The sequence below is a fragment of the Fusarium tjaetaba genome (genome assembly GCF_013396195.1).
Source record: "Fusarium tjaetaba strain NRRL 66243 chromosome Unknown NRRL66243_c0000270, whole genome shotgun sequence".
Taxonomy (NCBI): domain Eukaryota; kingdom Fungi; phylum Ascomycota; class Sordariomycetes; order Hypocreales; family Nectriaceae; genus Fusarium; species Fusarium tjaetaba.
The window spans coordinates 39,081-51,266 of record NW_023501466.1 but is presented as its reverse complement, the minus strand read 5'-3'; the positions used below and the strand labels follow the sequence as shown (position 1 = coordinate 51,266).

General features: G+C 48.9%; 5 protein-coding genes across 5 annotated transcripts; all 5 read right to left on the bottom strand.

Moving 5' to 3' along the window:
- Positions 1-395: 395 nt before the first annotated feature.
- On the bottom strand, positions 396-1,955 carry FTJAE_11134 (uncharacterized protein; the record flags this gene model as incomplete). The annotated part of the gene is made up of 7 exons (XM_037344046.1): positions 396-530; positions 639-652; positions 697-993; positions 1,042-1,106; positions 1,156-1,273; positions 1,322-1,688; positions 1,929-1,955. 7 exons carry the CDS (start codon positions 1,953-1,955, stop codon positions 396-398), a joined length of 1,023 nt encoding a protein of 340 aa, XP_037201825.1.
- Positions 1,956-2,939: 984 nt separating this feature from the next.
- Positions 2,940-4,214, bottom strand: FTJAE_11133 (uncharacterized protein; the record flags this gene model as incomplete). The annotated part of the gene is made up of 1 exon (XM_037344045.1): positions 2,940-4,214. One exon carries the CDS (start codon positions 4,212-4,214, stop codon positions 2,940-2,942), a length of 1,275 nt encoding a protein of 424 aa, XP_037201824.1.
- A 362-nt stretch (positions 4,215-4,576) lies between these two features.
- On the bottom strand, positions 4,577-5,566 carry FTJAE_11132 (esterase lipase; the record flags this gene model as incomplete). The annotated part of the gene is made up of 1 exon (XM_037344044.1): positions 4,577-5,566. One exon carries the CDS (start codon positions 5,564-5,566, stop codon positions 4,577-4,579), a length of 990 nt encoding a protein of 329 aa, XP_037201823.1.
- Positions 5,567-6,538: 972 nt separating this feature from the next.
- FTJAE_11131 (uncharacterized protein) lies at positions 6,539-9,287 on the bottom strand (the record flags this gene model as incomplete). Its single annotated transcript, XM_037344043.1, has 5 exons — positions 6,539-8,377; positions 8,433-8,460; positions 8,511-8,535; positions 9,029-9,162; positions 9,214-9,287. The coding sequence occupies 5 exons, from the start codon at positions 9,285-9,287 to the stop codon at positions 6,539-6,541; spliced, it is 2,100 nt and encodes a 699-aa protein (XP_037201822.1).
- Positions 9,288-9,335: 48 nt separating this feature from the next.
- FTJAE_11130 (phenylacetyl ligase) lies at positions 9,336-11,056 on the bottom strand (the record flags this gene model as incomplete). Its single annotated transcript, XM_037344042.1, has 2 exons — positions 9,336-10,972; positions 11,023-11,056. The coding sequence occupies 2 exons, from the start codon at positions 11,054-11,056 to the stop codon at positions 9,336-9,338; spliced, it is 1,671 nt and encodes a 556-aa protein (XP_037201821.1).
- Positions 11,057-12,186: the final 1,130 nt, after the last annotated feature.

Below are 12,186 nucleotides of genomic sequence, written 5' to 3'. Positions count from 1 at the left end.
CTGATATACTGTATATCCAGATCTATGCCCTATGGCTCTTCCAATGCAATGATCTCTTCTTTCGTGACAATCTGACCGCCAGCCTGTTCTTTAAGGTCCTCAGATTCGACAGTAATCCGTCCGCAACAGGTGATGAGATTTAGAGTGATGTGGTCTTTCTATAAACTACCAAAGAACTCTTCGAGGTCGACTTGCGAGAGGTCCTGCATCAATCTCCATTCTACAGTAGTTTCCCTATATGTCTCCCGCCTTCAACCAGATACTTGCTCCGGCAGCAGCCGGGGACCTCACATCGCGTGTGTCGACTAAGTTCTGTAGTCACTCTGAGAATACCTTGTCTCCTCCCATAAGTCCTTCGCCCAGATACTCCAAACCTCTCATCCATGAGAGCTTGGTCAGCTTAGTTTGGCAGCTTTTGGGGAACGACTTCGAAGCTCACCACGGCGGTATGCTTGGGTGCCAAGGACAGAACTGAACTCGCATGAATAATTAGGGATGTTACGTCGACGGTCCTGAAAGTATGTAGGTGTCTGAAGCTTGTAGAGTGTATTGTTGCAGCAGAGCTATGGCCACTTCGATGCGAAATAGGTCAGGCCATCGCGAAGGTTTGCAATACGCACTTCAATGTATCATGTTACCTCTATAATTATGTCTAAATTGAGTCATATTAACAGTTTCTATCAATCTCATACAGACCTATATCATTCTGTCTTGCTGATATTGTCCGCGATGGCAGACTTAGGTCTCGAAGGCCGTCTTCGGTCAGCATATTGGTACCTTCTTCTGTATTATAGCTTGGCATCGTGTAGTTTGTTGAAGCTCTCTTGGCCCTTGTGCTGATAATACGAAGAGTGCGCAGAGGTCGATTCGATACTAGTTCAGGAGTCCGGCGGTAGACGCGCAGTATGAGAATACGCATGACGGGAATAGAGGCTGCCATGATGGTGACTGTGCACTCGGTAGTACTCCATATGATGATGCCAACTCTGTCCACTGCGAAAAATTAGCGGTCAGGAACTGGTACCTAATCGCATGACATACGAGTTCGATTCTTGCTGCTGAGGCCAAGCATCTTGTAGCATTTAGCTGCTGCTGCGGCGGCGGCACTAAGTAATCGTCAGCAGATAGCCATATGGTGATGTTAGAAAGACTGACAAGACACCAAAGGTCAAAGCAATCCCAACACCGATTTTCTCGCGTGTCCTCATGGACAGTTTCCAGATAATCGTCCAAGCAATAACACAGAGAATCAGATCCACTAGCCCTGAGAACGCTGCATATAGTCAGTGAGATGCATCTGCAGATACAGAAAAACACTGACCCCCAGCAAAGATATTATAGTATGTCGCAACCATTGGATTCCAACACGTTCCAGGCAAATTCGAATGCCAGACCTTCTTTGCAGGCGTGCATTTGACGAAAGAGAAAACAATAACCAGGTCCATGATGATGTTTGTCGAGATGATGAGAAACCAGAGAAACCAGCTCATCCAGTCATCAACCAATCGTATCAGTGTCAGGGCGAATGACGTTTTGCTCCATGATGCAGATAGAACTCCGAAGATGCCAAATATGGTTCCAGTAAGGGCGATCGTCGGTACGACTGCTGGATCAACGTCTGACTGATCCTTGCCAAAACCGAGGGTGACGTTGAAGATGACGAGACCAGTGCCGATTGCGAGACAGATCTTAGCGAACGCGTCAAGTTAGCTCAATCGCGCGAGGAATTGAATGGGGTGAAGCGCCTCGGATGGACAATAGCTCTTCTGGTCGCGTTGCCATGAGGGATGTCATAGAGATTAGCTGGTACTCACCCACGCTGCAATCAAGATATAATCATCCCACCAAAACCCCCGCCGCCTCATAACCTTGCAATACAATCTCAACCCCAAAAACAAACCCGCCAAAACAGTCAGCGACACACAAACCGCGATTATCGTTGCGCCGAGACCCATCGGAGAGCGGGACTCCCAGGGTGATTTTCTTCAAGACATGGGAGATGGAAATGAAAAGAAGGAAGATGAATGATGCAAGAAAAAGGGAGGGCGAGGAATTGAAGTGTACAGTATGAGAGGTCCGAGCCCCTTTTGCTTTTTGCGTGCGCCTCCCCGGAAACAGGCGGACCAACGGATTTAATGATCAGCGGCACTTGTGTTGGGCCGTCACATTACCCCGTGGGCTAGTGGCTTATGGCGCTCGGTAGTGCAGTTCGTCACATATCATCACTGACCGTGTTTAAATGCCGGTCCAGGTTACATCAGGTCATTCCTGGTTCTCCCTGAGCAATATCTTCCTTCAAAGATGCACATCTCAGCTGAAGGAGCATAATGTACTTGCGCGTCGAGTCAGAACGGTGAGAAGTTCGTGAATACGCTGTCTCACGGGCGACAATGTCTCACTGGGAACGAGTCATTCACAGTGCATTGAAGCCACTGTCACAGAGCTAACCTTGGCCATAAACTCAAAATCAAGCCTGCCTATCAACAACTCTCCGAATGTCAATTGCACCAGGATGCCTGATTAATTGGTGGTCTCCTCACTCCATAACATCCGCGATCGACTCCACAAGCTTAGCGTCGCGGCACACTCCTGAGATTCTATTACCAAAGAGCGGGCTCCTAGACCACTTATTTGCACGTCTCAAATCTTAATCTCGTCATTCTTCCCGCCCAAGCCTACTATCCCAGCTCTCGGGAATAGCCTCCTAAAGATAGATAAACCAAGTCTTAAACCGCGTCTCAACACCGGACCCAACAAACTTCTCTTGGAAGGCCTCCCCCTGCGCCTCTATCTCCGACAATTTTACCCGCTGCTCCTCAGCCCAATCATCATACGGCCTATTACCCATAGGCCTGATACGCCAAATAGGAGCATCAACCCGAACCCTCTGCAGGTTCGGAAACTTGCCAGAAACCACTCGTTGAGCTAGCAAGGCACTATCATGCACAAGCCCATACATCGCCCACCTGTCCAAGAAGATGGTCCAAGGTTTGAACTGTCTGCGGCAGGAAGTCGACTAGGTATGTTTCTTGCTCAAAGATAGGTGCGATATTTGGAGTTGAGCCTTGTGGCTGAGGGCTTGGATCAAAAGAGAAAAAATGATCAATGCCAACGCCGCCACTGCCACTTTGGGTGCAGTAACACGAGGGATCAACTTCGAGTGTTTTTAGACTTGTAAACTGCTTGATCTGATGGGGTGTGATGGGGCGTCGCGAAAGGTTACGTCTACCACGTACCCTGTCAAAGTTCAAACTGAGGTGCCGCAATGTCTTCTTTGTTTGTGGGTTGAGGAACTCGAGGAACTGTGCAGCTGGGATCAAAGAGACATAATCACGCCATTGACCACTGCCAACACCGACAAATCTGAACGTCTCGAGATTCTGAGCCGCCCCAAGTATTCGCTCGAGTGCACGAGTCTGCCAACTTCCTGTAATAACCGGCCCCATGCCCTCGATCTGGAGGTCCTTAATATTCGTCACACTAGCGCAGAATTCCTGTATGGCTGAGTCACTATTCTGACGAGCGGGTTTCTCGCCAGGACCTCGGAGAATCAGTGTCTGAAGACGGGGTGCACACCGCAGAAGAAGGATTGGCTCTGGATCACAAAGGCTGAACTTGGTGCATTCGGTCTTATCCACATCAAGATGTCGAAGCTTGGGGAAGAATTCTTCATGCTTTCGATTCTCCAACAGGGAATAAAGAAGTTGGAAATGCCTCGTACGCTTCGTAATTTGATCGTCCAAGATTCGTATCTTCAAGCCTTCTATGCCAGAGCACAAGGCCATGGCGAGGCTTATTTCAACGTCGACCACAGAGGATTGTGTCGTTTCGGTCCATTCGTGATTGAGTGATAGCTTATCAGCAAGTCGCGTGAAAAGAGCGGAGTCGTTTATGATACATGAGCTCTTGGGCGTTGATAGCGGCAAGCATAATTGCTTCACCGTACGCGTTAAGTCTGGCTGGTCATCCAGGACTCGAAAGAAATAAGTCGACGGAAGATGAGGACCAAGATTATGGAACAGGATTCGCATTGCAATTGAGCGAAGGTGTCTGCATGTATGCGTCAAGGCCACCAGGACCTTGGCGTTTGCTCCCTTGTCGTCATCTTCAACGCCGCTGCTACAATGGGAGCAGAAATGGGAGATGATGTGACCGATAAGCTCGGGGGGTAAAATCTTAGTGATTGTCGGATTAGGGTCCGGAACAGTTTCCATTATGGCTGCCGATGGATTGAGTGTCATGACGGGTTTGCAAAGGCGGGGTTTATTATCATGACTGATTATGCTGAGACATTTTAGTCAGCAGTTCTGCATAGCTATCACAAAGCAATAAAACTACGATAGATACTAAAGTCCTGTTTCAACATGCTAAAGTTGTATAACAGAAAGCATCTTGAGAGGGTGGTAGTCGCAAGAGTGAGAAAATGTCTCCTGTAATAGGGTATATATAGCTTTTATCCCTTTCTATGTGTTACTCGTGTGTACTAGGGTATTGGCATAGCTATCTACACCTTTCAACTGACAGATATTGAGCGAACAGTGTTGGAATTATTTGTAGCTATTTGCTTCTCTTCGTTCTACGCTTCGACCTGCGCAAACCAAGCCGCAATCTCACCAACGTTGCTATCCACAACATCCGGCTGATCGTAATGCTGAAAATGAGACACGTCATTATCCCAGATCAATTTCTTCTTATCGGTCGGGATCGACTCAAAATGCCTCTTGGCCGCGGGCGCATTCATGCAATTATCCCCATGAATCACCAGAGCCGGTTTAGTCAGCTTCGCTACCCCAGGAACAGTCGAATACCCAAAGTGATCCAGATCACTCATGACGGCGTATCGGTTCTCAAACCCCTTCAAGGTCCACGGGCCGTACCAGGACCATGCGACAGGTCCCGGGAGACCAGCGAGGGAACCGACATTTGGGTCTGCGGCTTTGGGGTCCACCAGAGGTTGGTAGGTGACTTGGCCTGTTTTCTCGTATAGCTCCTTAGCCTTCTTGGCGCGCTCGATGCGTGACTGATACAGCGCTTCTCCTTGCTCGGGTGTAGGCATTTTTAATGAGCCGACGTCGACACCGGGCTCGATGTTCACGCAGCCAGTGCAAATCATCCAGACGTCAGTTTCATGATCGCGATAATACCCCGTCACAGAAGCGACAGCGACGACACGATCATCATATGAAGCTACGTCTAGACACTCGGGACCGCCCTGGCAGACACCGACGAGGAACAGTCTCTTAGGATCCACGTCGCCTCTGCCGGCGAGGTAGTCAAGACCGGAGACGACGTCCTCGTTCTTCATCTTGGGGTTTTCTAGACGGCGTGGCTGGCCGGTGCTCTCGCCGACCGTGCGTGGATCGAAGATCAGAGCGGCGTAGCCCTCGTCGGCAAGTCGCGTGGCATACTGCAGCGGGGCTTGTTCCTTGACGAACGAGTACGGGCCAAGAACGACGATACCGGGGGGGTTGGCCACGTCTTTGGGCAGATACAGGATACCGGTGATGATCTCCCCGTGAGATGGATAGGTCACCTTTTCTGTAGTGTAGCGGCCGTGGAAACCCATTGTATAAGGTGAAAGTAAAGTAGGATTAAGTGTTGACAGAGTTGTAAGGTAATTTTGTCGGAAGAGCAAATTGAAGCTTGTTTGTCAGATATGAGGATAATTGGAAGACTTATATACTCGATCTTCAGAGCCAAGGGAATATTTGATATAAGGGAGCTTTGTGAGCTGCGTTTCTAGGTAGTGCTTATGTCCCATGGATAGTCCCGCAAGTTTCGGAGATCATCCCACTATTTTCGGAGCTCGTCCCACTGTTTTCGGAGCCACATTCGGCGATGGGGATACGACCAGCCACGTTTCCGATGGACAGTCTTGTCACGGACTTGAGTGCGCATCTAAGTGGATCATCAGACCCGACTGACATGTTTGGGTTCTCCACTTTCACACGCGGATCGGACTTATTGCGTCACCAGAACACATATTTGAAATGTCAGCCCGAGCGGGGAGGTTCTCAACGGTCCAAGCTAACCACTTCTCCTTTTAATCTGTCAGGAAAGCGTAAACCTTGGGATCTCCAATGTCGGAGTTAGCAGCTAACTAAGAGACTGGTGGCTGAGAGCTCGAATCAGGAGCGAGCACTTTGTTAGTCAGCCGATAAGTCCGAAACTTGAGATGGCACGGAAAATAGATGTTCATGCCTCTTATTTCACTAGTCCGTATATCTATCACCGAAAGCCGACGGTATCGTTGCAAGTCCCCATAGTTTGACAGCTCAGGGATGTAGTGAAAATAGCTCTAGTTCTTCGAATGACGTTGGCGGCCGCCGCTCATGGTAGCAACAAACTCGCATCGAAAGTGTGAGGAATCGAGGACGAAAGAAGAGCCGAGGCTTCAAGAGATAATATACTGGATATTCTAATACAGCTGAGGGTTCTGAATGAGTAAAGCAGAAGCACCACAGCGGTGCATATCAAATTTTATTATGTAGGGCTATTCTTGGCCGCAAACATTCGTGTTTCGAAACGTGGTCTGAGGCTACTTCATGCCATGTGATGTGTCGTCGGTGCTGCCCCACGGCATCAGATCACTTCCAAAAGTGTCCATAATGTCAGTCCCGAATTGGTATTGCCCATACGGTGCTTGGTATGAAGGACTTGTGTTTACAGACTGAGCAAAATACCCGCTGCGTAGTAGTTCGTTCATCGGTTGAGGAACCATCACATCTCCAAGGTCAGGTTGTAGAATGGCGTCCCAGTTCGTCTCTGCCTCCATTGCCATGAAGCCGCTATCATCAGTATCTCCCTGGTGGTGGCCCAATGGTTCCTCCGAATGCGCAACCGCAAGCACCTTTCGATACAGCCGTTCGATGATGCTGAGTGCGGAATTGGCAAGAGCATTACTCCTGGTCTGCAGAGACTTTAGCCTTTCGATACCCAGCTCCAGATTCCTCCTGGTCGCTGCAAACTGTTCCCTTTGCTCGTCCGGAAAGCGTACATGCACCGCAGCAACGAGAACCATGGCGTCAAACGTCGCGAACACCAAACTAAAGGCTCTGTACTGCAGAGGCTCCGTCTGGTCGAACAGGCGACCTTGAGACTCCAAGATCTGCATCGCCGCGTCAAAGGCCTTGTGGCGGCTGCTCGGCTCAGCAAAGATGAAGGGTCGATGTAAAGCAAAGATGACAAAGTGGACATTAGTCAACATTGTTTCCAAGGCTGCAGAAAGCCAAGGAGGTTCACCTTGGCGTGACCTTTGGGCTGTTGCCCATGCGGGCAGGTTCGCAATATTGGTGACAATAGTTTCGTGGATTTTCTCAACTGTGACACGCCAGTCATCTACTCTGTCGAGATTATGGATGTCCTGTAGGAACTTGTAAGCCATGTGATAGCCGCACAAGATAACGTCGCGAGGCTGCGGTGGGCGTTGCTTGCCAGAGCTGTCCCTTGATGACATTGGCAAGGCCACGTCGCTGGGACTCATCCTTGTCGACATGGGTCTTCCAAGTACAATACCCATATGAGCATCCCAGAGGTGCAGCACAAGCCAGACGTTGCGGCCCAATTCGCGATCGGATGGCTTTCCAACTGTCGAGTATGTCGTAGACTCCGGTTGTATCAGATGTAGACCGAGTTCTTGAGCATCGCGGATAGCAGTTCCGAGCGTGTGCCATGCCTCGATCACTGCCCCTGTTGTCTTTTCAAAACAGGCGCGCATCAACTCAGCCTGCACTCCCGTGAGAGTGGGCTGGCTCTTTCCGAAGTATGAAGCGAGTCGACGGCCCGCATCACTGTATTCCGCCGCCCGGTCTGATAACTCCATATCGACGACGTACTTGAGGTCATTCAGGCTCTCATTATAATGGGCGGGTTGGAAAATAAGGGCTTGTGCTAGAACTTGGAATAGAAGAGTAGGGAAAGACCAGAGTGTGACCGGTAAAGCGGCCGGTCCTCTTTTGACTTGCTCATAGGTCAGGCGGCGCCATTGAGCAAGCTGACTGATAAAGGTAGCTTCGTCGACGATGTCGTAGTGCCATGCTACATTTTTGAAGAAGTCTTGCACAAGAATGTCTATATGTCTTTGAGACGGAAGCTGTCGAAGTATGCTCATGTATTCACTGGCGGCAGGACAGTGCCTGAGCGGGACTTGGTGCAAAAGACTTGCAGATTCCCCGAGACTAAGCAGGACTCCCGGTGTTCCTTTTGTACTGTCGCCATAACCCAATGGTTTGAGCTCATCGGCCATCACGTCCGATGCCGGCGGGAGTGGTTCGGCGCATACTTGCAAGACGCCGTTCATGGGTTGGTCATGGAGCTCGAGAGCAGAGGGCGCGCGGTTGGCATCCAAATCATAAAGGCAGGCGTCCTGTTCCCTTAGCTAATGGCATGTCCTGGGGAGACAAACACGCTTACTGATTTGCCTCGCTTCATACAATGAGAACATGGCTGGCGACGATCGCACTACAATGAAACGTTAGTCTGCGGTGCCTTGTTAAATCCGAGCCCTGTACCTTTTGCTTACGCCGCTGACACTCCCTGCATGAAATTACAGAGCGCTTGCGTCTCGGGTATGGCGCACTGTTGTTGTGGCTCATGAGCATTGGAATTCACTACTAGGGCTTTGTGGAAATGCAAACGAAACAAGCAGAGTATGCTTATGTAGAAATATTTAATGAGTTGGTAGCCAAGAGGTGAACGCCACAGCCCCGCTTCGGCATGACGAAATGCTGTGGCGTACACATTGCAGGTAAGATACATCTTTCCGCTGCTTAACCTAGAGCCTACTAATCAGTGTACCAGTCTCAGTGACTTAGTCGCCGATCAACAACAAGTTGAAATTGAATATAACGCCGGTATGCTGACGAAAACACCACAAGCTCGCCAAGAGTCCCCGACGCGTTTCCGTCGACCTTCTTTTTGCTTCGGGAGGACATTGTTTATCTTCTTGGACCTGTCAACGTAGACAGCCCTGAGCATATTTTCTTTTCTTGCAAAAGGAGATCGAGGCGAAACCCAGTGGTGCATTTACACCAGAAGAAATCACCGTCAAGTTGAAAACAGCCTTTCCAGAGGTTTCGACCTCGAAGCTTTTGCTCCAGATTGACGCTCAGCATTTTGGAAAGGGAGGCCAGCGGCAAGAAAACACGACGTTGATATAGTTGCCTATTAAAAGCCTTATAACGTAAGATAGGACCTTATTAAGAACTGACTTACGGCAAGGACTCATGTGGTTCATATAGACCAGTGGGGTTGAAAGCTGATGTAGCTTTACTATCAAGATGATCCATGTTTATAGCCCACTGAGTCAAGACTCTAATTTACTGATCCTCAACTACCTATAGCTTAGCTGCCACACCAGTATCCCTCACTACCACGTTCCGACTACCACTTGAAGCCTGACCCTGCAGCTTGCGCCTTAGAATCTTGCCAGCCGGGCTCTTCGGTATCGTAGACACAAGCTCAATCTCCTTAAGCCACTTGTGTCGCGCCTTTTCCTTTTTCACATGCTCAAATATCTCCTTTACAGCTTCAACCGGCTTCAAGACTTTAAAAGACTTGAGAACTACAAACGCCTTGGGCCTTTCACCTGCCCGCTCATCGGGAATACCGCACACAGCAACATCATTGACGTGTGGATGTCCGAGAAGAAGGCCCTCGAGCTCTGCGGGAGCAACTCCAACGCCTTTGACCTTGATGATCTCCTTCAGCCTGTCAGTGATGGCCAGCATCCCATCATGATCCAAGTAGCCTATATCGCCAGTATGCAAGAAGCCATCCTTGTCGAATGTGCTCTCGGTTGCCTCAGGGTTATCGAGATAGCCCATTGCAATTTGTGGTCCACGAGCCCAAATCTCACCTGCCTTGCCAACTTCACAGTCCTCGCCAGTGTCAATATCCACAATCCGTACCTCCGTTGATCCTACCAGCATACCAACCCGATGGGCGTATTTATAGGCATACTTGGAAGGGGGATGCGATGTAATTGTCGAGCATGACTCAGTCATACCGTAGCCCTGCTTGAAACCGGTCCCAGGAAAGGTCTTCTCAAGAAGAGTCAAAATCTCTCGAGACAAAGGTGCTGCGCCAGATGAGAACCGCTCAACATGAGATAGATCGTACTTTGACACGAGCTCCGGTTCACGGACAAGTCTGATAAATATCGGAGGAACGATGATAAGTTCTCTGATCTTAGTCTCAGAGGCAGTCTTGAGGAGTGAGTCCAGGGTGAACTTAGGTAAGACGTAGACATTGGCGTTCCGGTGAATGGGTAAGTGTAGTTGATGTACTATGCCCGAAATATGGTGAAAAGGCAGGGCTGCCAGGATTCGGTTGTGATTAGGGAGCGTGATGTCTGAGGTTTGGATGCATTGGGCGATGATGTTGGCGTGTGAGATCATGACTGCCTTTGGCAACCCGGTAGTACCGCTGCTGAAGCAGAGAAAGGCACAGATATCCCGGTTTGTCTTTCCATCCGCGACCTGGAGTGCAGGTACCTCGACGAGACCCTTGAAGGTTTTGAATATCTCTTGGATGCTTGTAACGCCTTGTCTGGAACCCTCGAGTAAGAGTACATTCTGTGGCGGAATCCCGGCTTTTTTGGCTGCAGCGCTGGCTATATCAAAATTATCAACCGTCGTGAAGATAACTTTTGCTTTGCTAGTCTTGAGACTGTAGTGAAACTCATCAACGGTGTACTCGGGCGATACGCCGCAAGCTACTGCTCCAACACGAACGGCAGCAAGTGTCGCCACAGGATACCAAATGGAGTTTTTCGCAAACGCAACAACAGTGTCATTTTGACAAAGGCCGTAGTTGGTAACGAGGGCCGATGATAAAGTTGTTGCGTAGTCTTTGAGAGATTGGAAGGTAATGTGCTCTTTGGTGATAGCGTCAGTGAAGCCTGGGGCGTTACGATCAGAAGATAGAGGCTTGGACTCTAGAAGCCATGACCAAACGGTCAGCTTGGGAGCGACTGTAGATAACGTCAGTGTTTGGCATATGAGAATAATAAAAATGACTGACATGAAATCTTGGGGTTCTGCGACTGGTAGATCATGTTGCTTAGCTAGACATTGAAATGGTGTACTTCCAAGTCTGTAACATAAGGCAAGTCTATGGACTATTTTAAGAACGGCCAAGCTACCGGTGACTCGAAAATAAGATGTCAGCGTCCGAGAGCCGAGGCTGTAGTGGTGAAGCTACCTTAAAAAGCTAATCCCTCGGCGCCTCGGCGCGGCATGGCTGTAATGTGAATCCAGTTTAGTGTCAGCGTATAGGTTAAGTAAGTTTGACATCAGAGTCGACTTTCAAGTATATTAAGTAAGTAGTCAAGTTATGTTTGAAAGCCTTTTAATATTTTTGTTATTATATAACTTATTTTATTTTATTATTATCTATAAAAAGATAGATACCTAGCGTCTTAATTGACCTTAAGAGATCATTTATATTATAACTAAAGATTATAAGAAGAATGTGATGTCTTTTAGCAAATACCATTCGCTACAGTCATCTCAATTAGTTAGATTCGAGCATCGCCGTGCTGTAACAGCTCAAAGGCCTCCAAAAGCTCTGGTTGCTGCATCTTCCTTTTTCTGAGGGACAACCTATAATGAGATCCCTATTTGAGACCACAATCTCTTGGCACGAGACAACATTGATGTCTGTTGATTCCGACGTTGCCGAGTGGACGCCGATACTCATAGCATGAGCTTTTTAGGGGATCCTCCTGGTATTCGTGCTTCAATGGACGTATCTGTAACATTTGTCGAGTTTGTATCTTCAACCCGAGAGCCTGTTATGTCCTGATCTTTCCTCCACGCAGCTCTCCTCGTCTTCCACAAGATTGGATCGGTCATCTTCAAAGTCGCTGCATGTTCCCATAGGTCGCATCGACTGCCCCGAAGGCCTGTCTATATCGAGAATCTTGCCAATCTGCACGCCAATGGCATTCAGCGAAACGGAAAGCTTGACGACCTTGGACCCCAGTTGAGCATTTGCGCTCTCACATCTCGGGCTCCATGCAACAGGACTAGATTCCGTTCACTCTCTGATATCGCGTTAAGCTTGGATTGTTTTCGTAGCTCTTTGATCTACATCGACTTGCGCTCGCGGAAGTCCCTTTGCGAGAGGCGATTTCGTAGGCGTCTAGATAGCAGGACTTATCAGTCAAGACATTCCATCAGATAG